The 19,187-nt window shown below is 41.2% G+C and overlaps 3 protein-coding genes across 3 annotated transcripts; 2 read left to right on the top strand and 1 right to left on the bottom strand.

Annotated features, from left to right (window-relative positions):
• Positions 1-3: 3 nt before the first annotated feature.
• On the top strand, positions 4-2,673 carry stk19 (serine/threonine kinase 19). The gene is made up of 6 exons (XM_060042348.1): positions 4-404; positions 480-625; positions 726-961; positions 1,491-1,588; positions 2,125-2,272; positions 2,444-2,673. The coding sequence occupies exons 1-6, from the start codon at positions 314-316 to the stop codon at positions 2,484-2,486; spliced, it is 762 nt and encodes a 253-aa protein (XP_059898331.1). The 5' UTR covers positions 4-313; the 3' UTR covers positions 2,487-2,673.
• rac1b (Rac family small GTPase 1b) lies at positions 2,560-8,993 on the bottom strand. Its single transcript, XM_060042361.1, has 6 exons — positions 8,610-8,993; positions 7,593-7,664; positions 7,058-7,175; positions 5,198-5,260; positions 4,718-4,877; positions 2,560-4,359 (listed from the first exon to the last, which is right to left on the bottom strand). Exons 1-6 carry the CDS (start codon positions 8,642-8,644, stop codon positions 4,232-4,234), a joined length of 576 nt encoding a protein of 191 aa, XP_059898344.1. The 5' UTR covers positions 8,645-8,993; the 3' UTR covers positions 2,560-4,231.
• A 258-nt stretch (positions 8,994-9,251) lies between these two features.
• Positions 9,252-10,566, top strand: LOC132450288 (small integral membrane protein 10-like protein 2A). Its single transcript, XM_060042372.1, has 2 exons — positions 9,252-9,650; positions 9,994-10,566. Exons 1-2 carry the CDS (start codon positions 9,471-9,473, stop codon positions 10,012-10,014), a joined length of 201 nt encoding a protein of 66 aa, XP_059898355.1. The 5' UTR covers positions 9,252-9,470; the 3' UTR covers positions 10,015-10,566.
• Positions 10,567-19,187: the final 8,621 nt, after the last annotated feature.

Raw genomic sequence — 19,187 nt, 5'->3', positions numbered from 1 at the left:
ACGCAAACTCCATTTAACACCACAGAAGAAGAGCTTCAGTCTGTTTTGTAACTGTTTGTTTTGAACACGTTGTTTTTGCTTTTATTTATAATAACTAAGTTATTTAAAAACGAATCGACCCAAATGACATCATAAATTAACTTATGGTCGATCTTAATACATGGCTTTACATTATATAAGCTACGACCTGATGAAAAGTAGAACATTTGTGTTTTGGCGTTAGCAAACGCTTAAGAGGGACCAGCTGATGCTCGGGTGCTTGATATTGTATTCTTGAGGCCACGTCAACGGCATTGTACGCCAAATTATAGCTATGAATCGAAAACGAGCCCTCATTTCAGATACGTTTAAAGTGAAGAAAAGAAGAGTATTTACAGAGAAGTTTGGGGCTACCAATAATAACGGTAAGAAAGAAATTGGCTCGTTGAAGTTTTATTTCACTTCTCATTGTTGCTATGCTGACTTATATTCGTTTTTAGATGGACCGATGGACATCAAATCCACCCTGCTGGACCTTATGACGCTGTTCCCCAGAAAGATATTCAATGACACGTTGCCTCAAATTGTGCTGAAGCATCAACTTTACAGCATACATGACGACAAGACTATAGTGGACAGGCAACTGGTAATATTAAGATCTCCTTCACCCCCCCCCCCCCCCCCCCCCCCCATCAGTAGCAACACAAAAAATATTGAAACACTTTTTTATTTATCTTCTTCTACAGAGCGAACTTCGGGAAAAGGGAGAGCTTTTGATGTTTCAACTGGGCTTTGACTCTGATGCATTTGGACTTGTGTTCACTTCGGACTATAAAGCCAAAGTTATGGCATCACAAGAGGGCCAAGACACAAAAGGAACGGTTGAGAGGTTCCTCGAGAGTGTGTTGCCTGCCTGTACGGATCTGAGCTTTAACAAAGACCAGATGCTGAAAGAGTTCCTCTTCACAGACTCTGCAATAACGTATGGATGGAATCGCTCTTATTTTTTTTAATAGGTGTACATATTGTATGATATTGTAGTGACAACTAGGTTGTTTGATTCCCATCTGAAAGGTTTGATCACCTGTGTCCGGGGACTATTTGTAGGCCTCCTTGCACATGATTCCTAACAATGTGTATCCATTATACAAAGCGGTTTGCTGTAAATCGCTTTGGAAACAGATATAGGGATATCGTAAGATAAAGATAAAAGCTAAGCATGATTTAGAGTTGCTTCCACAGCGCCCAACCACTGGGCCAGTGTGCCATGCACATTAATGGCTTTGTTTTTTAACCTGTGCATTCAGCATTGGCCAACATTCTATAGTTTGTTAGTGTTTGGATTAGTGTCCAAGCATTTAACATTATATTCTAAAGGGTTTTGTCCAAATAAAGGATTCCACCCAATGCTAATGCAGCTATAAACTATGACCAGTATTGAAACTGCTTGATGGGTTATGAATGTTTTTCTTTCGGCCTCACAAATGGTCTGTATGCTTTTCTCTCCCCAGGCAACTTGTGAAGTCGGGGGTCCTTACTGTGAGGGATGCAGGCAGCTGGTGGCTCGCCATCCCCAACTCTGGGAAATTCACCAAGTACTTGATACAGGGTGGGTGTTGTGACCTAAGGGACCACCATCTGGTTTTTCCTGTCATTCCAGCCTGCCTGGCTGACCGCTTTCAGTGAATCTGTCTTCCATATGACCATGAATGTAGTGATAAATGGATGTAGGAATAATGCGATCTTTCAGGTATTAATGGGATTGTGCCAAAGTCATTGTGCCATCAGTCCATGTAGCAATGTCTAATCGTTGTTGGGCAGCCAGCTTTATGTAACTGGGAGCTGTGAAGGCCCGCATGGCCATGTTTGCCATCACCATTTCGTAGCACCAAACAGCTCAGCATTTCAGTTAAAATGTAGCGGTGTGTAAATTAATCACAAGGAAACCCTATCAGCCATTAAGTGGTTACGCATGCAATAGCCTGTCAACCTAGAGGAGGATTCAGCTAATAAACAATAGTACAAGATGTATAGTATTAAGACTTGGATGCAAAATGCCATACTTTGTTGAAAAGGTGAATGTGTTCCTCCTTCATTGTGTGCTCTGTTCCATTAACCTGGCTCTTAAATATTTTTTTTCATCAGGCCGTAAAGCAGTGCTCACCATGATAAAGAAGTCAAAGTATAGCGAAGTATTAAAAGAACAGCTGGAAGAAAGGCGTACCAATGCTCAAGTGAAGTTCCAGATGAAATACCACATCCATGATATTGTAGGTGCAGAGTTGGTTCAAAGGTAAGTCTGCTTCAAAACAAATTATTTATTTCCCCTCTGAGATTAATAAAGTATATCTTGTAAACAAGAACTGAAGTGGAGCAATATTTAACAATTGTATAAAGTAATATAACTTTATACAATTACAGTATAGTATATATTGTAAATTGGATGTGATTTTATTTTTTTAAGGATTCCAACAACTTCAGGGACATTGCTGCGCTTTGTTGACTGAATAACTGGGACCAAACATGTGGATGATCTCCTTTTGCCTAAAGTGAATGCATGTCAAAATAAAGGCATATGAATATGTATGATTTTCTTTTTATTATTTTCATAAAACCTTGTGGGTTTATACATTTTAAAATAAACCTTATTAGGTTTACAGAATAGTTTGTATTAAAGTTGACATGTTAAGCATTTATTTGCCTTTGCATTGTGTTCTAGTCTGCCAGACAAACATGATCCTGATCTGGAGATATCTTGATCACTCAACGCTTTCAAGTGTTTCACATTCATTCTGAATTTACATGACCAATACAACATAAATATCAAGAATTAAAATGCATGTCATCAATCAATACATGGGCTTTCAATTACTATAGCCATAAAACTTAAGGTCACAACATGGGTGTAAACTGGAGTGTGAGGCCTCATTACATACAGTGGGCATGTACCCTGATCGAGTAGTTAATACATTTGTAAATATGCAACATGAACAGAAAGGCATTCTAATCATAAATTTCAGCATGACGCACATACACTTTAAGAATTGCAAAAAGCTAAGCTCTTAGGGAGATTAAGGTAGTGTTAATTGTAGGAGGTAAACAATAAATTCATAGTGTTAATTTCACGGTACAGTGAGTGAACTTAGTGAAGGAACAAATAAACCAAACAATGAAAAAAATGTATATTACACCATAATTGACATAATTGATTGGATGCTGTCAATGGGTGACGACATCACCAGCAATGGTACCGCTATAATCAATTGTGCTACGAAAACAAGTAAAAGAAATGCCCATGTTTAGACCAAAGGCTACTCTGGTTTTGTTGCCCTTCATCCAAATATAGTTAAATAACCTAATACAGGAACTAAGAAAAGTAAGAATACAGTATGCTGTAGTGTACAGGGCCCAAGAGGCATATCCAGACAATACTGGGAACCCCCTGTTCCCAGGTTAAATTAATGAAACAATTGTGTTCTAGATCGTATAACATTAGATCTGAGACACCTCAAAAGATGCACTTGATGTTATTATTGTGCTTGGAATGGGGCATAAGAAGCACTCATGGTTGTACATTAATGGTAGATTGAGAATAATATGGGCACATTCATTTCATATACATTTACTACAAGTTAGCCCGTTTTTTACTTCGGTGACTGCACTCATAAAATCTTAATGGGACCAATAAATTCCCTTCAATCTCAAAGCTGATCCACCATCGGCAGAAAGTAGTGCAGCAAAAAAATTATTCACTATATTCACTACACATGGAGGTGTACATTTGAGACATCAAAGCGTTGTCTACTTAAAAACAGCATTTCATGTCTGCAGAATGTATTTGGCAACATCTGTTTCCAATCAAAAGAAACCACTACGACTGTAAACAAACAAAATGGAATCCCAGTGGGTGAACAAATTCAAACATTCCATGGTCCATTAGTGCCCTACCTACTAAAGGCCACAGGAATTGTTATCACATTGTCATCCCCATTTTATGGCCGCTACTAAATGCGTGTGTGTGGTAGCAATACAGGGTCATGTCCTGGAAACTAACTACACTACGTCAAAAACTGATTGGAAGTGTTGGTACTGCTACCGAGTCATGAAAGAGGGTTGTAAAAGGCAGAAGAACATCATAGCAGTAAAGTCTGTTAGAGGAGTATGGTATTCAGGTGTAATTTCCTAACCTGGCGACTTGCAAACCACTCACTACGCCCCCATGACACTGGGCAGGGCTGGTGAGTGCGGACGCTTAGAGGAGTGAACACTTCTTCTTCTTCTTTTTCGGTGGGGGGCACAGAACTGCCCGGATGGCTTCGTCAAACACCGTTTTAAGGCCGCGCTGGGTCAGGGCGGAGCACTCCAGGTACTTCACCAACCCTGGGAAGGGGAACACGGGGCAGATGTGAATTGGGGATTCACATGCTACAGACAGAATTATCATCTCTTGGCGGACATACAAGATGCAATTAAATAAATACAAACAAGGCCTTTTCAACAAGGATTTTTTGGAATCTCAAAATAAACGATGCAACTTGACTCATTTAGCCCTGGTGTTGTTTACGATGGAGTCACTTAGCAAATTTAGATACACAACATTAAGTTTACACTTCAGGTAGGGGAGTGGACGTCTCGCTCAGAAACCCCAGCACTTTTTGGCTTCGAGTCAAACAGGGCACTGTCCTTGAACAGGAATACAATTCCCAGTGAGAACTCATCAGCAGGGACATGTGCTTACCGATCTCTTTGGCCATGGCCAGGCCATGGGGATAGGTGATTGGGCTGAGCTTCTTGTCCCTCAGCTTATCGCATGTCTCCTTGTCTTCCCTCAGGTCCAGCTTGGTTCCCACCAGGATGATGGGAGTATTGGGACAATGGTGATTCACTTCAGGGAACCACTGCATGGACAAAGATTACGTCTAATGTCCTTATTGAGATAATCTGGTGGACACGGTCAAAAGTGTACAAATGAAGTGACAAATTGTCTCATGCGTTGGACTCTAAAACATATGCATATCAACAAGAATGTAATGGCCCATTTGGAGAAAATATTGTTTTCTGATAATTCTTTCACGGCTACCTAGTGGATTTAACCAGCTAGGCTGCTCTATCGGACATCTGGATGTCACTAGAGGATTGTTTTTGAGGTGTCATAATGGTTAATCAAACTCCCCCTGGTGGTTATTGCCATTTGCCAAGAATCCCCACGACAACTCACCTTGACGCGAACGTTCTCAAACGACGCTGGACTCACAAGTGAGAAACAAATGAGGAACACATCCTGGTGGGTACAGACAAGAAGTAATCAGAGCTCATCAATGAAAAATAAAAAAACAGGAACATTACCAAACAACAAAATTATCCACATGTTAGTTAGTGCAACTTTATCTATCTATCTATCTATCTCTATATATATATATATATATATATATATATAAACTGCTCAAAAAAAAAAAGGGAACACTTAAACAACACAATGTAACTCCAAGTCAATCACACTTCTGTGAAATCAAACTGTCCACTTAGGAAGCAACACTGATTGACAATCAATTTCACATGCTGTTGTGCAACTGGAATAGACAACAGGTGGAAATGATAGGCAATTAGCAAGACACCCCCAATAAAAGGAGTGGTTCTGCAGGTGGTGACCACAGACCACTTCTCAGTTCCTATGCTTTCTGGCTGATGTTTTGGTCACTTTTGAATGCTGGCGGTGCTTTCACTCTAGTGGTAGCATGAGACGGAGTCTACAACCCACACAAGTGGCTCAGATAGTGCAGCTCATCCAGGATGGCACATCAATACGAGCTGTGGCAAGAAGGTTTGCTGCGTCTGTCAGCGTAGTGTCCAGAGCATGGAGGCGCTACCAGGAGACAGGCCAGTACATCAGGAGACGTGGAGGAGGCCGTAGGAGGGCAACAACCCAGCAGCAGGACCGCTACCTCCACCTTTGTGCAAGGAGGAACAGGAGGAGCACTGCCAGAGCCCTGCAAAATGACCTCCAGCAGGCCACAAATGGGCATGTGTCTGCTCAAACGGTCAGAAACAGACTCCATGAGGCAAGATTGGCAAATTCGCCACTGGCGCCCTGTGCTCTTCACAGATGAAAGCAGGTTCACACTGAGCACATGTGACAGACGCGACAGAGTCTGGAGACGCCGTGGAGAACGTTCTGCTGCCTGCAACATCCTCCAGCATGACCGGTTTGGCGTTGGGTCAGTAATGGTGTGGGGTGGCATTTCTTTGGGGGGCCGCACAGCCCTCCATGTGCTCGCCAGAGGTAGCGTGACTGCCATTAGGTACCGAGATGAGATCCTCAGACCCCTTGTGAGACCATATGCTGGTGCGGTTGGCCCTGGGTTCCTCCTAATGCAAGACAATGCTAGACCTCATGTGGCTGGAGTGTGTCTGCAGTTCCTGCAAGATGAAGGCATTGATGCTATGGACTGGCCCGCCCGTTCCCCAGACCTGAATCCAATTGAGCAAATCTGGGACACCATGTCTCGCTCCATCCACCAACGCCACGTCGCACCACAGACTGTCCAGGAGTTGGCGGATGCTTTAGTCCAGGTCTGGGAGGAGATCCCTCAGGAGACTATCCACCACCTCATCAGGAGCATGCCCAGGCGTTGTAGGGAGGTCATACGGGCACGTGGAGGCCACACACTACTGAGCCTCATTTTGACTTGTTTTAAGGACATTACATCAAAAGTTGGATCAGCCTGTAGTGTGGTTTTCCACTTTAATTTTGAGTGTGACTCCAAATCCAGACCTCCATGGGTTAATGAATTTGATTTCCATTGATATTTTTTGTGTGATTTTGTTGTCAGCACATTCAACTATGTAAAGAACAAAGTATTCAATAAAAATATTTCATTCATTCAGATCTAGGATGTGTTATTTTAGTGTTCCCTTTATTTTTTTGAGCAGTGTATATAAATAAATGTTTACAGCCCTCTGTCTCTGCCTGCTGAGCAGTGCTTTTCGTGTGATAAAAGTGGCTCCAAATCTCTCACGCGAAACACCACCTGCTTGTGCAATCATAGGTACAATAGTAGGTTATTATCCAGTGTTGTACCGTCTGTGGGTAGGACAGTGGGCGGAGTCGGTCGTAGTCCTCTTGTCCCGCTGTGTCCCAAAGGCCCAGGTTGACCGGCTTCCCATCTACCATCACGTTTGCTGAGTAGTTATCAAACCTTTAGGGTGAGATGGTGTTTGGGCGCGCACACACACACACACACACACACACACACACACACACACACACACACACACACACACACACACACACACACACACACACACACACACACACACACACACACACACACTATTTAAGGATACAACCCAAAAAGAAAATTGGCAAATGAATGCGATATGTGTAATGAACCCATACTTCCATGTTTTCTATTTTTTGGGGGGGAAAGTGACCTTGGTTTAAAAAGTACCTGTTTGACAATAAGCTAATGTGAGGACTTTATGGAATGACATGTCTATGCATTATCTTATATGTATGCAAACTTTAACATTGCATACATATTTAACAGCGTGGTAATGAAAGGCAAAAAAAAAAACTCCACGCCGCCCCAACTCCAACCCCAACAGATACTCACACAGTGGGGATGTACTCTCCCGGGAAGGCGTTGGTGGTGTAGCTGATGAGTAGACATGTTTTCCCCACAGCTCTGAGGTTGGGAGGAAGAAAGACAAGTTTCAGCATTCCAGAACTTACTCCCCCAAAACACAGAAACAGTAACGCATTACATTAGTCCAAAGTCTAAAGTTTGGTCCCTTGGGACTGCATTGTTCACTCCCAGGAGGGATCAAGACATCCAGTAACTTTAGTCAGTGAACAGACTTTTGTGTTTTTAATTATGAGAAAAAAGAAAAGTACCGTTAGCCCACCACCACCCAGGAAAAGGTTGAGATTACATCACAGGTTTGACAACCATAATCCTGGTGTGTTTAGAATGTCTGAACCGAGTTAACATACTTTAATTGCATGGTAATTAAAGCATTTTTGCACCTACATTTCTTTCATGGCCATTGGCCAACAAGGTTGCTAGTGGGGTTGAAGTATGCCAGTAGTGACTCTCCAACTGTGGTATTTACCACACCCCCAAGACCAAGTTGAATATTACGACTCAGTCAACAGAGTACTGGCTAAACAGCTGTAGCTCCTTCTAACCTCACCACCGTTTGCTCTACAGGGCGACAACAACAGTTTCCCCATATGTTTCTTCACCTCCATTCAAAATATCTGGAGAACAAAAGTTACACGCACAAATAAAATGATTTGGATTAACTGGATTCTTTCAGTACACTACAAAGGATTTCATAAATCGTTTTTTTCCTAGCTCCTTGGTACATAAAAATCTATTGGTACTGGTCTGGTGTGCAATCCAGTCAAAACGAGTCTCTCTGGTGTGGTTATACAAAGAAAGCAGGTAACTGTTACAGGTGGAGACAGGTAACCTACATAACCATTAATTGTGGCTCAAATCGGCTTCAATTAATCATAAACACCATGCACAACGACCTGCACTTTATCAAGACATTTTCTGGCTGTCCTTGATACATTATAGTCCTTCATGTAGGGGGATAAAACAACATAACTGGCTTGTTCTTACCCGTCCCCTACAACGACACACTTTATGGCCTGCATCGCGCTGGGTGGAGGAATGTCTTCTGCTCGGCACCCGGCTAACGATAGCGCACGACTCTTTTGTCCAAACTTGGTTGCTGTTAAAACTCCCAGAACAGCCTTGCGGATCACAGTGTAACTCCACAGAATAATACCATCGGGGGCAGTGTACTTCTTTGAGATAATACAATAACTTATGAATTAACTTTCGAATTACTTTGCGGAAAATTCACCTCCCAACATTCCCATGCTTTGGAGAGCTTGTCATGCAGAGTGGAGCAAAACATCAGCGGCCACCACCCCTGACAGGAAAAAAAACAACCTGAGGCAGCCACACACACTATATGCTGTATCCGGTACACCTATACAACAGCTAGCCGTCCAGGCTAGGCTACGCCCACACAGACCTTTCACATGGGGCAATTTAGAGTAATTTCGATCACACGGCCTTCACATGTTGACATTATAGCCGTCATCCTAAATGAATAATTTAGGACCATCAGAGGAATGGATGCAATTACAAATACTCGTTAAAACATTTTAATTCATTATAATACATTTATTGCGGACCGCTTTGGTTGTGACACACCCACAAGTGGAGGAAGTGACGTCTCTTAAACAAACTGAACTGACATCCGTGTGTCCCTGTAAAAGTCCTCGGAATGACCAAAACGGGAGCAGCCGTCGATTTTGGGTGGAGTAGCCACTTCAATGTACCAGCAATAACGACAATTGATAGCATGTCAATGACATAAATATGAACTCGAACGTACCGTATTTCTGTTAGTTAAGTGGGCACACCTTAACAATACGGTAGCATTTGCCATTGTGTTGTTGACTTCGTTTTATGGCGGGTCTGTCGTATTTAGTTTTAAGATTTTCGGGATCCGCCGGTCGGTCCTATGGAGTGTTTTCCAAAGGGTTGACGAGGACTTTGTTGATATTTTTTGATCTTGCATGGCGTCTGAGAATCAGGTTCCCCTATATCTACCTCATCGCGTCGATGATGTTCAATGTGAGATTACAGGTAATCCTGATGTTTAAATTGACATCAAATGGAAATACTGACCAGGCGCATCCTATGCCCACATGCTAACCATTACTAACCAACCGGTCTAGACATTGAGTCAAGATCGTCAAGTTTATTGTGCTGTGCCACTCGACTAAAGTTGTCGAGTCACTAGTTGTTATTTATTTTCCTAACGTACAACAATTGCATTATCCTAAACACAATTGAATATTTCCTTTGGGGTGAATAGTTGTGGGAATGTTTAGTTATTCATTGATGAATTGCCTAGTCATCTGCTTGTTGCTTTTAGATACAAGAAAAGGTTTTCCAAAGATTCACATCAAATATGTTCTATCCATAGGTCCACATCGAAATCCACTGATCCACCCTCATTCAGAGTTGAGGACCTCTGCTTGGCGTGGCTGGTACCTTGAGGACGATCATGTGGACAAGGATGACACTACTATCAAAAATGAGTGTCAGTGCACAAAATGTCAGGAATGGTGTCCAATTCATCACTGAGGCACGGTGCCTTAGTTTGGAAAGGACACATCCCAAAAGTGACCTGGGGCGGGTGTTGATCTGTGAGTGTTGTGAGACACACCCGTCATAGTCCTACCTTTGCTGTAGACGTTGGGCTACCTGTTTGGTCAATGGAAAAAGCAGCAGATGGAGAGTGGGATGTGACACACTGCCCTATGTTTTTATTCAAATGGCGAGGACCTACTGACATTTGTGATGAAGTTTCCTAACGAGAAAGAAAGCTGATGTTTCTCTGGGACTTTCTATCCACTCTTTATTGTCAAAGGTTGACATCTTTGTTAATTTGGATTACCATGTTAACCTGTGAAATGATGACAAAAAAAAAAACTGGAACAATTGTTACGGATGTGTAGAATTATATAATTATTGACACTGCATGACACCTTCTGGCACGTTTATTTTATTCTGTTTACTGGACACTTGAAATAAGAAGGTTGGCAAAATGAATGTTTGATAACCAAGTTATCTGACAGAATTATCCTATAGCATATCAACAGCCATTTAGAGCATTCAATGAGCTCGGCCAAAATCTCAATGGCCATATATGGTACGTTAAAAACTGATATTGCATCTAACTCAATATTTCCAAATAAAAACATTTCCAACCATTTTGGGAAATATGTTCTCATCGTAATCTGCGTTCCATTTTTCTCATGATTATTTAATGTAATTTTGTTGGTTCTGATGATTGTTGATTATCTCACCTCATTGGATGATCCAAACTCATCCAATGAGTTTGGATCCCTAAAGACAAGCTACTTTTACTTTAGGACTCCAACTAATGGATATTTAGCGTGACATCAACAATAAACAATGCAAACAATACAATTTCTTTATAAGATCACAATGCTATTATTTCATCCTTATTAATATAACATTAAATTGGATGACATATATATAGTATAGTAGGTAAACAACTTGAGTTCAAAGTTTTAGATTTAAATAAAAAATATGCACCATTCTCATGCTCAAATCAATCATATATTTCTCTTTGTTATTGATGTAAGGGAGCAGAGATGGAATCCCTAGAAAAATAAAGGGTTCCTGGAATTCTTGGCAGGAGTTCTGCCTACTGGCACTACCTCTGTCTGGAGTCAGAGACAGCAACACATTTTCAAATATTTTGCTGATGAGCTCATTCTATTGTCCAACAATCATTTGCTATATAGGGATGGCTAAATTCCATTGGACGACCCACTGAAAAGTCGTTTTCAGAAGGACAAATATGACAAAATGGCCCTTGTAATTACAGGGCTATCACTTTTTACAACCCGCTATCATGTTTATCGATACAGAGGGAACTGCAGAACAAGCAGCGCTAAGGTAGGAGGTAACCACAATGGGTAATATAAATGAATCAGGATTGTACCCAAACTATTATAGAGCAATAGGCTCTATAATAAATTACCTTAGAACTTCTAAATAAGTCTATACATTTCATTAAAATGTAAGCCTGTTGTCTCCTACATGAATGAGCCAAAACATGATTTTAAATATGTGCAGGACCTTTCATCGATGTCCATTCTGAAAAGTGCCAGTCTTTCTTACCCGGGTTTAGCTTTTTCAGGCGCAGTTCTTCACATATCCACACGAGGGATGCACAGTATCATATTGTAGGAAACTCCGTTGGCTGGGAATGCGCAACCATCAAAAGACGAATGATAAGATACTTTTGCGCCGGGTTTTTTATTTATCTTTTGATCTTTTGATCTTGATAGTCAATTAACACACGAGTTCTGATCGTCTGTGTTTGATCATTTGATACAGTTCATAAAAAGACAGCAAAGCAATAATTCAAAGTGACACAAAAAAAAGTATCTGGCCTACCTAAAAGAAACATGTACCGAGCAGAAAAACATTGCTCAATGAATTACATTCCCAACTCCCCTTTCATGTATTTGGGAAAATAAACGACCAAATAATTATGATGTGAATTTCTAAATCACCTACCAACTGTATTTTATTTAAAAACAAAACGTAAATATATTTGTATTTTAAGGAGGTAATAACACCTACATGTAAAATTGAATGTGTTTGATGCATCGTCTTCAAAACGAGAACTGCTGATTATCTTAACTTGCAAGCATTATGTAGTGTATCTCAGCACAAAATGTCCCCCACTAAACTAACCAGTCACTACAATTCCCTGCTGCTATGTAAAAAAAACTCAACGAGTTGCCAAGGCAACAGCATTAGATGATTCTCCATGTGAGATTATTACATCCCTCCCCCTTCTACAAAAAAGGGGATTCATTTGTGTGGGGTTTTGCCAGAGGAAAATGTTTTAATAGGGTTATGAGAGACAGGCTAGAAACAGATAGATACATAGATAAGTCAGGTCACTGTCTTAAAACCAACTGCCATGTGTGTCGGCCTCCCAACAGAGAGAGGGGAGAGAAAATGAAAAGATTAGGCCTACGCAAAATTGGTTTAGCCTTCGGCATTTATGGTAGCAGTTTGCGTGGATTTACTTGATGAAGTGTCGAAGACTGATAATCTTAGTGCGGGAAAATATGACCAGGGTGCATCAACCCTGTATTTCCTGCACCCTATTTCTTAAGAGGCCCATATTATCTTTAGCACACGTATATGAACGTGTATGAGGCTATGAAAGCTCGTAATGTTGCTTGCCTTCACCTCCTCCTTCAAAATCCATTTTAATTATAGCTTTTTATTATGGATGATAATGATAATGTGGTCGATTTTATACAAAGTTTCTATCTTCTTCAAAAGTGAGTGTATAGACAGAGACAAAGGCATCTGAGCTGATAACATTTTGTTGGTAAAGTATTATTCCTTCTGACAGTATTCCGGTCCTTTTATGCATTTTCTTTAACATATATGTGTTCAGTATTTGTCTACTACCTGCTGACAGTTCAAGAGGGTTAAATAACTAAATTAATGAATTAATTAATGAGATAGACCGCAATCACTCTCATTAATTGGTTAACTCTCATCAAAAGCCTAGACGATTTCCAGCAGGTGCCCTATTATAAAATAATGAGTAAAAGCTAACTGAACTACATTTCAGAAATAACACAACACATAGAAACACAATCAAATAAATTCATCCACCGAATGGATAACTGTTTCAAAATGTAATCAAATGTTAATCCATGCTATATTTGTTGTTCTTCAGCCTAGGATGCAATAGTCTCCAAACGGTGATGTCAATGATTATCCCCTTGGATTGGGAAAAGACTCCTGAGCACGGGCTTAGTATGAGCTGCAACACTATTCAAAACTGTTTTGACAGCACGTCAGGTTTCTGTAAATTACGGTAGGCACCTATTTGGGTAAACTCCTTAAAACAGATAGCATCAGGAGAAGCTACGGGCCGTATGCAAAGTGTGAGACACAGATTCGATTGTGTGATGTTGACGGATAGCTTTGGCTGACCTCGAAAAAAATGAAAATCAAAAGGAAGGGGGAGGAGGAGTAGGAGGAGAAAGCTGGGGGGATGGATGAAGAGCGAGGAAACTGCCTGCCTGTCTCTCTTCCCCAGTCTACACATGCTACTGGAAATAGGTCACATTTGATTCATTCGACACATTCAAATCCTAATTTATTTACTAGTTATGATGACCCTCATATGCCTACAACTATTTGTATGTAATGTGTAGAGTAAAGGCGTATGACTGTCTAAGAAATGGCTATTGTATTAATTTGATAATTATATTTGATAATTAAAAAGAAATACTCAATATAGATAACACTTAGATATACAGTCAATTATAAATAATGCACAAATGCATAAATAATGTGTAGAGAGAAATGCTTTAGGCTACTGCCTAAGACTAGTCAAAGTAAGATTAAAACAAAGAAATGTTACTTCAAATAAAAGCACACCCATAATCCCTATGAAGTCAAACATGATCAGGTTATCAACACGAGAACGTAAATTGAAAATACTGGGAAAAAAAAACATGTGGCTTTGATCACTCGTTTTATTGCTATTTAGTTAAATAAATAAAGCTGCCTTGCCTTGCCTTGTTTTGCAGTCACCAAAAATCGCTCGATTGCTTCATGTTTTTCGGACCAGGAAACATCGAGATCTGAAACAATATATATTTTTTGTTTATTGGCAGCAGTGCATGGAGTGCATGGAGGCCAAAAACGCTTGAGAGAGCTCTGTCCGGCCAGGTTGACACAATGATATTCAATCACTGTATGTTGAGCAGAAAACAGACAGAAAGAGAATGCAGTGCAGCACCAACACACATGGCTTCACTTAGATTTCTTTTTTACACACACATGCACACACACACACACGTATGTATACTCACACACACAGGGTCATATACACATGCGCCCATGCAAATGCACGTACAAACACACCCATATACACGTGCACCGATACACGCATGCACTTGCAATTGCACACACTCACTTATGAAAACACACACTCACTCGTACATACGTCCCGCAGCACACAGGTACCGCAGCACAAACATACAAACACAACCACACACGAACACAAACACGAACAAATGTCACACGCAAATACTGCATCCTTTGTGTGCAGCAAACACCGGTCCAAATAAAAAGTCACCTCACTGTAGGACTTTTTATCAACCCCTCCCACCCCCCCAACCATGTTCACTCATCCAATCAGATGTCAGGAGGAGGGTGAAAGAAGTGGTGGGGACCTGCTGTTTCAACATCACACTGAAGCTGATCTTTGACCCCAAACCCATCATGCCCCCAACCCCATCATATCCCCCCCCCCCCTCCAACCTTCTCCATCTGAAAAGACAAAGAATTTGTGACACAGTTTTCCCTGAACTTTGATTCTCCATTCGTCCATCCGTCTAGCGAGGATGTGATGCTAGGTGACGTCACCTGTGGACCTTCCAGAAAAACTTAAACTGAATTTAATAATGATCTCTGTCAGAGATGGCACTGCCCTGTTGAGAGATTATTAAGAAACATCTTATTCTTCAAAATGTATTGTCTGTGTTTGTTCTCAATGCATCTCAATTCATAGATTTTTCTAATTGTACTGAATGTGGCATATACTGGATAAAAAACGGCCTTCTGGTAAAAACCTTTTAATAAATATTCACTATGAAGTCATTATTGTGGGTGCCTAGCTCAATAACCGGTCCAACATGTGCCACTATGGAGTTGTAGCTTTCATCATGAGGACCAGTGCTTCTCCGTGGATCCCCTACAATAATGGTACCCCGGACAAGAGGAGGAGGCGTGGGCATCATGATGAGGCTTAATATTATGGGATGTGCTTTCACCTCAATGCACTGACATGGTTTTGGATTCAAGGGGGAACAGGGAGGGGGCTTCTCCTGCTCATTGAATGTAATATTGCTGTGTGTGTATGTGTACATGTTGTGTAGATGTTATGTGTGCTATAACTTGCAGAGACCATACGCCCCCCCCCCCCCCCCCATTTCAGTGAGTGCTCAATCAGGTCACGTGTAGTTGGATCGCCCCAGACGTCCCCTCAGATGGTTACAGTAATCTGCTCGACGTTTGAGGGCCTCAGGGGCCCCTCCACAGTGTCATGGGGGGGGGGGGGTGGGGAGGGGGTCTCCATATTTTAATGCGGTGCGTACATTTTTGATTACTGAATTGCTTGAGAAGGAAAGTCCTATTTAGTCTGGAGCTCAACATACTGCTGTCACAAATGTGAATGCCATCCAATCAAAATAGCTATAGCTTGCAATGTAGTGTCTATGCACTAGGGTTTGTATATGCATTTGTACGTGTGTACAAGCAAATTTTAAATACACAGCCCACACATCTCATTAGTTACACTCCGTGATGCACTAAAGGGATGCTGTAGGCCTGTTTAATGTTGCTTCTAGTGTTATTGAGAAACATTCACCACCTGGAACGCATTGACAAAACACCAGTTGTGTCATCTAATACCTTATTAAATACATTTTACGTGAATTCCCAAAATGTTATAAAGGTGTTACATGCCATGCTTTTCCAGTGGCACTTGTGTTTGCGGCTGGCTCTCGATTTTTCCCACAGGGTCATGTCCCTTGCTACCTTCTCTGGTTCTGATTGGATAATCTGTCATCCATCCCAATCAGCCAGTCTCAATAATGAGCCGCCTAAGTAGGCTCCCTCTAAACCTGTTGTGAGAGCTACAACCTGCGCTATGCTGTACCTCATGCTTTGCTATATTCCTGCCCTTTGCTGTGTTCTCATGTTCATCTCAGGGAGGAGGGCCAGGTAAGCTGGGGTATTCAGTACATCCCAAACATGTAGCAGACTTCCTGTAGGGAAACATCAGGTTTAGAGGTGGAGGTCACCCATGCATGTTTTATTCAACTGTTGCTGGTGGATTTGGGATCTTTTCTCTTTGGGAAGCCTTTTTCTTTGGCTTCACCCTTGGGCTACTTTCCTTTGTGTCAAATGTAATATAAATGTACTTTTTTACATTCTTAAGTTGTGCCTTCCACTTCTGGTGGATGTCTCATCAACGCTTATTAATTTCCGCTTGTAATTGGGTACAACCATATCGGCAAATTGGAGGTTATGCATGCAATAGCATGGGTTCAACCTAGAGAGGGAGTCCATTAATGCAAACCGATATACAAGTTGTGATTTGGTCTAGTCAACTATACATCAGCAGCTGTTAGGAGACATCAGCCACCAAACCCAAACCAGCTGGACAGAACCAACCAATCAGAGCAGCTGCAGTGCCTCTGGGCTCGATGGTAAAGAGCGCTCCAGTGGTGTGTAGTCCTCATGCAGACATCAATCAGATGCTGGCCTTTGCTGTTAGCTGGTTTGTGTTGTTGTCTGCTGGTTCACACGCACACACACACACACACAAACACACACACACGCGCACACACGCGTATTTTGTGGTCATTTGTAAGAGGAAACCCAATATTTATGTTATTATGCACAGCAAAGTGGTGTAAGGAAAGGAAAGGATAATGATGGATAATAGTGTATTGAACTGTCAACCTTTGGAGTTGGTATTACTGTACAGTTTTTTTCAATTGCTTGAACACTGTAGACACATGCTTAGACCAAAGTAACACAACTTGAAGTTTTTGTTACTATACCTTAAACACATGTATCCATTCCTTAAACAAAAGCGCTGCTTTGCACTTTAGTTGCAATTGTGCAACACACTTGCTCCTTTCTGCAACACACTTGCTCCTGCACACTACACACTATTTCATACATAAGACACTTAATTCAAAAATGACGTCTCATTGTACCATTGGGAAAAACACATCTATTCAAAATCCTAAACACATTGGTTAACTGAGAATACTTACTTACACACCTTAAAACACTTTCTTCCAAAACTGAACACCAATCAGCCAGCTACAAAAAGGCCTCGGTTAAGCCATTTGGAGAACTTTGCAAGCATGGATGAAGCAAGAGCAAGAGGCAGAGGTAGAGGAGGAAGAGGAGGACAGAGACATAGAGGAGGACGTGGTGAAGAGGAACGTTATTTCCGATGATATAAAAGCCACTTTGGTGGACCATGTCATAAACCATGGCCTGACTATGAGGGAAGCTGGGCAGAGAGTAACCATTTCCCCTATCAGACGCATCTTGGTAAAGCACCAAATGACCATGAAGCAATTGTTCAGGGTCCCATTTGAGAGGAACAGTGTCAGGGTCAAAGGACTTCAACGTGAATATGTACAGGTAAGTGTTACAGTCCTTTACATTTACAATACAGTATTGGTGTCATCCAGTTACAGCTGAATATGTGCCATTGTATCAGTACCACATAGATACATTCAGAGAGGTACCAGGTACCTGTTTGATGGGGTGGGGGATCTGTATGTGTAGTACTGTAGTTGAGTGTTTTGAGTAATGCCATCCAAAATATGTATTACATGTATTTTGTTTTGTTACAGAGCATCTTGGAAATGGATGGAGCTGCACAGCCTCATGAATTTAGTTACATTGATGAGGCTGGATTCAACCTCAGCAAAACAAGACGGGGTCGTAACATAATTGGCCAAAGGGCAATTGTGCCAGTCCCGTGGCAGCGCTTGGAGATGGCGGGTAAATGACCGCCAACCACATGCTCGCATGCCTCTTCTGCAGGCAATAGAACAGGCCTGCGGAGACATCGACTTAGGGTCAATCCATGGATGGATTCAGCACACAAGGCAATATTTTCCCCGATGCTTAGCGGGAGAAAACATCGCTTGTGATGTTGATGAGATCCTATGGCCAGACCCCAACAGACGGCAGGATCCATAAGCCCATCCATGCACAATTGCCATGTTTTTCTGTGTTTACAGTACAGTAGGGTTTATTTTTGTGTTATTTTTGCTCAAACTGTATTTACTGCACTGTAATGTACAGTACTGCAATGTACTGAACATTACATTACAGTACATTATGGTGAAAACGTGCCCTCTGTGGAACTGAATAAAAACAGTGAATATGGAAGACTGCAGTATTTTATATAAAGTAGACTAGTGTGTTGCTGCCTGATCTGAAAGTGTATTCATATGATGCAAGTGTGTATCATTTTGTCATCAGAGTGCCATTTTTACAAAGAATTGTTAGGTTTCGATAGCCGAGTTTCAATTTGACATAGATGTGAATGGTTTATTTCCCAGTGTTGTTGTCTTATTTGCTTGTGTGTTGAGTTTTGACACAATGAGCCAAATTTTGCAAATGTGTTCAAGCAATTGAAAAAAACTGTAAACCATACATACTATATATATATATATATATAAAATCTTTACCAGAAAAGCAACTAGGCAGGAGTGACTGATGATTTGAATACAGATTACATTTAGTTGATTCTCTGCAAGGTGTTAATGATATGTCTACAGAATCTCTTCCTCTGAATACGGAAGTGAATGTAAATTAAACATTTGTCTACCAGATCCATGTGAATAAAAGTGTTTCTTAACATCTGTTCATTCTTGACCAATGAAGTCATGTGCATGCAGCGTTGGACAGTTTCTTTTGGGACCAGAATGCTATAATTGAAACCTTGTGTTTGCGTGTGTGTGTTTGGGTCCACCTGCTGATTGTGCAAGATTGTTA

This window comes from Gadus macrocephalus, chromosome 2 (genome assembly GCF_031168955.1).
Source record: "Gadus macrocephalus chromosome 2, ASM3116895v1".
Lineage (NCBI taxonomy): Eukaryota > Metazoa > Chordata > Actinopteri > Gadiformes > Gadidae > Gadus > Gadus macrocephalus.
This window is presented reverse-complemented; position numbering and strand designations above follow the sequence as displayed.

Excerpts from the sequence above, each read along its gene's own strand:
- stk19 (XM_060042348.1), top strand. The coding sequence starts at position 314 with ATGAATCGAAAACGAGCCCTCATTTCAGATACGTTTAAAGTGAAGAAA. Across the intron at positions 626-725 it reads CTATAGTGGACAGGCAACTG|AGCGAACTTCGGGAAAAGGG; the intron begins GTAATATTAAGA and ends CTTCTTCTACAG. Across the intron at positions 2,273-2,443 it reads GGTGCAGAGTTGGTTCAAAG|GATTCCAACAACTTCAGGGA; the intron begins GTAAGTCTGCTT and ends TATTTTTTTAAG.
- rac1b (XM_060042361.1), bottom strand. The coding sequence starts at position 8,644 with ATGCAGGCCATAAAGTGTGTCGTTGTAGGGGACGG. Across the intron at positions 7,665-8,609 it reads TGTGTCGTTGTAGGGGACGG|AGCTGTGGGGAAAACATGTC; the intron begins GTAAGAACAAGC and ends TCCCAACCTCAG. Across the intron at positions 4,360-4,717 it reads GGCCATGGCCAAAGAGATCG|GGTTGGTGAAGTACCTGGAG; the intron begins GTAAGCACATGT and ends TCCCCTTCCCAG.
- LOC132450288 (XM_060042372.1), top strand. The coding sequence starts at position 9,471 with ATGGCGGGTCTGTCGTATTTAGTTTTAAGATTTTCGGGATCCGCCGGT. Across the intron at positions 9,651-9,993 it reads TGTTCAATGTGAGATTACAG|GTCCACATCGAAATCCACTG; the intron begins GTAATCCTGATG and ends TTCTATCCATAG.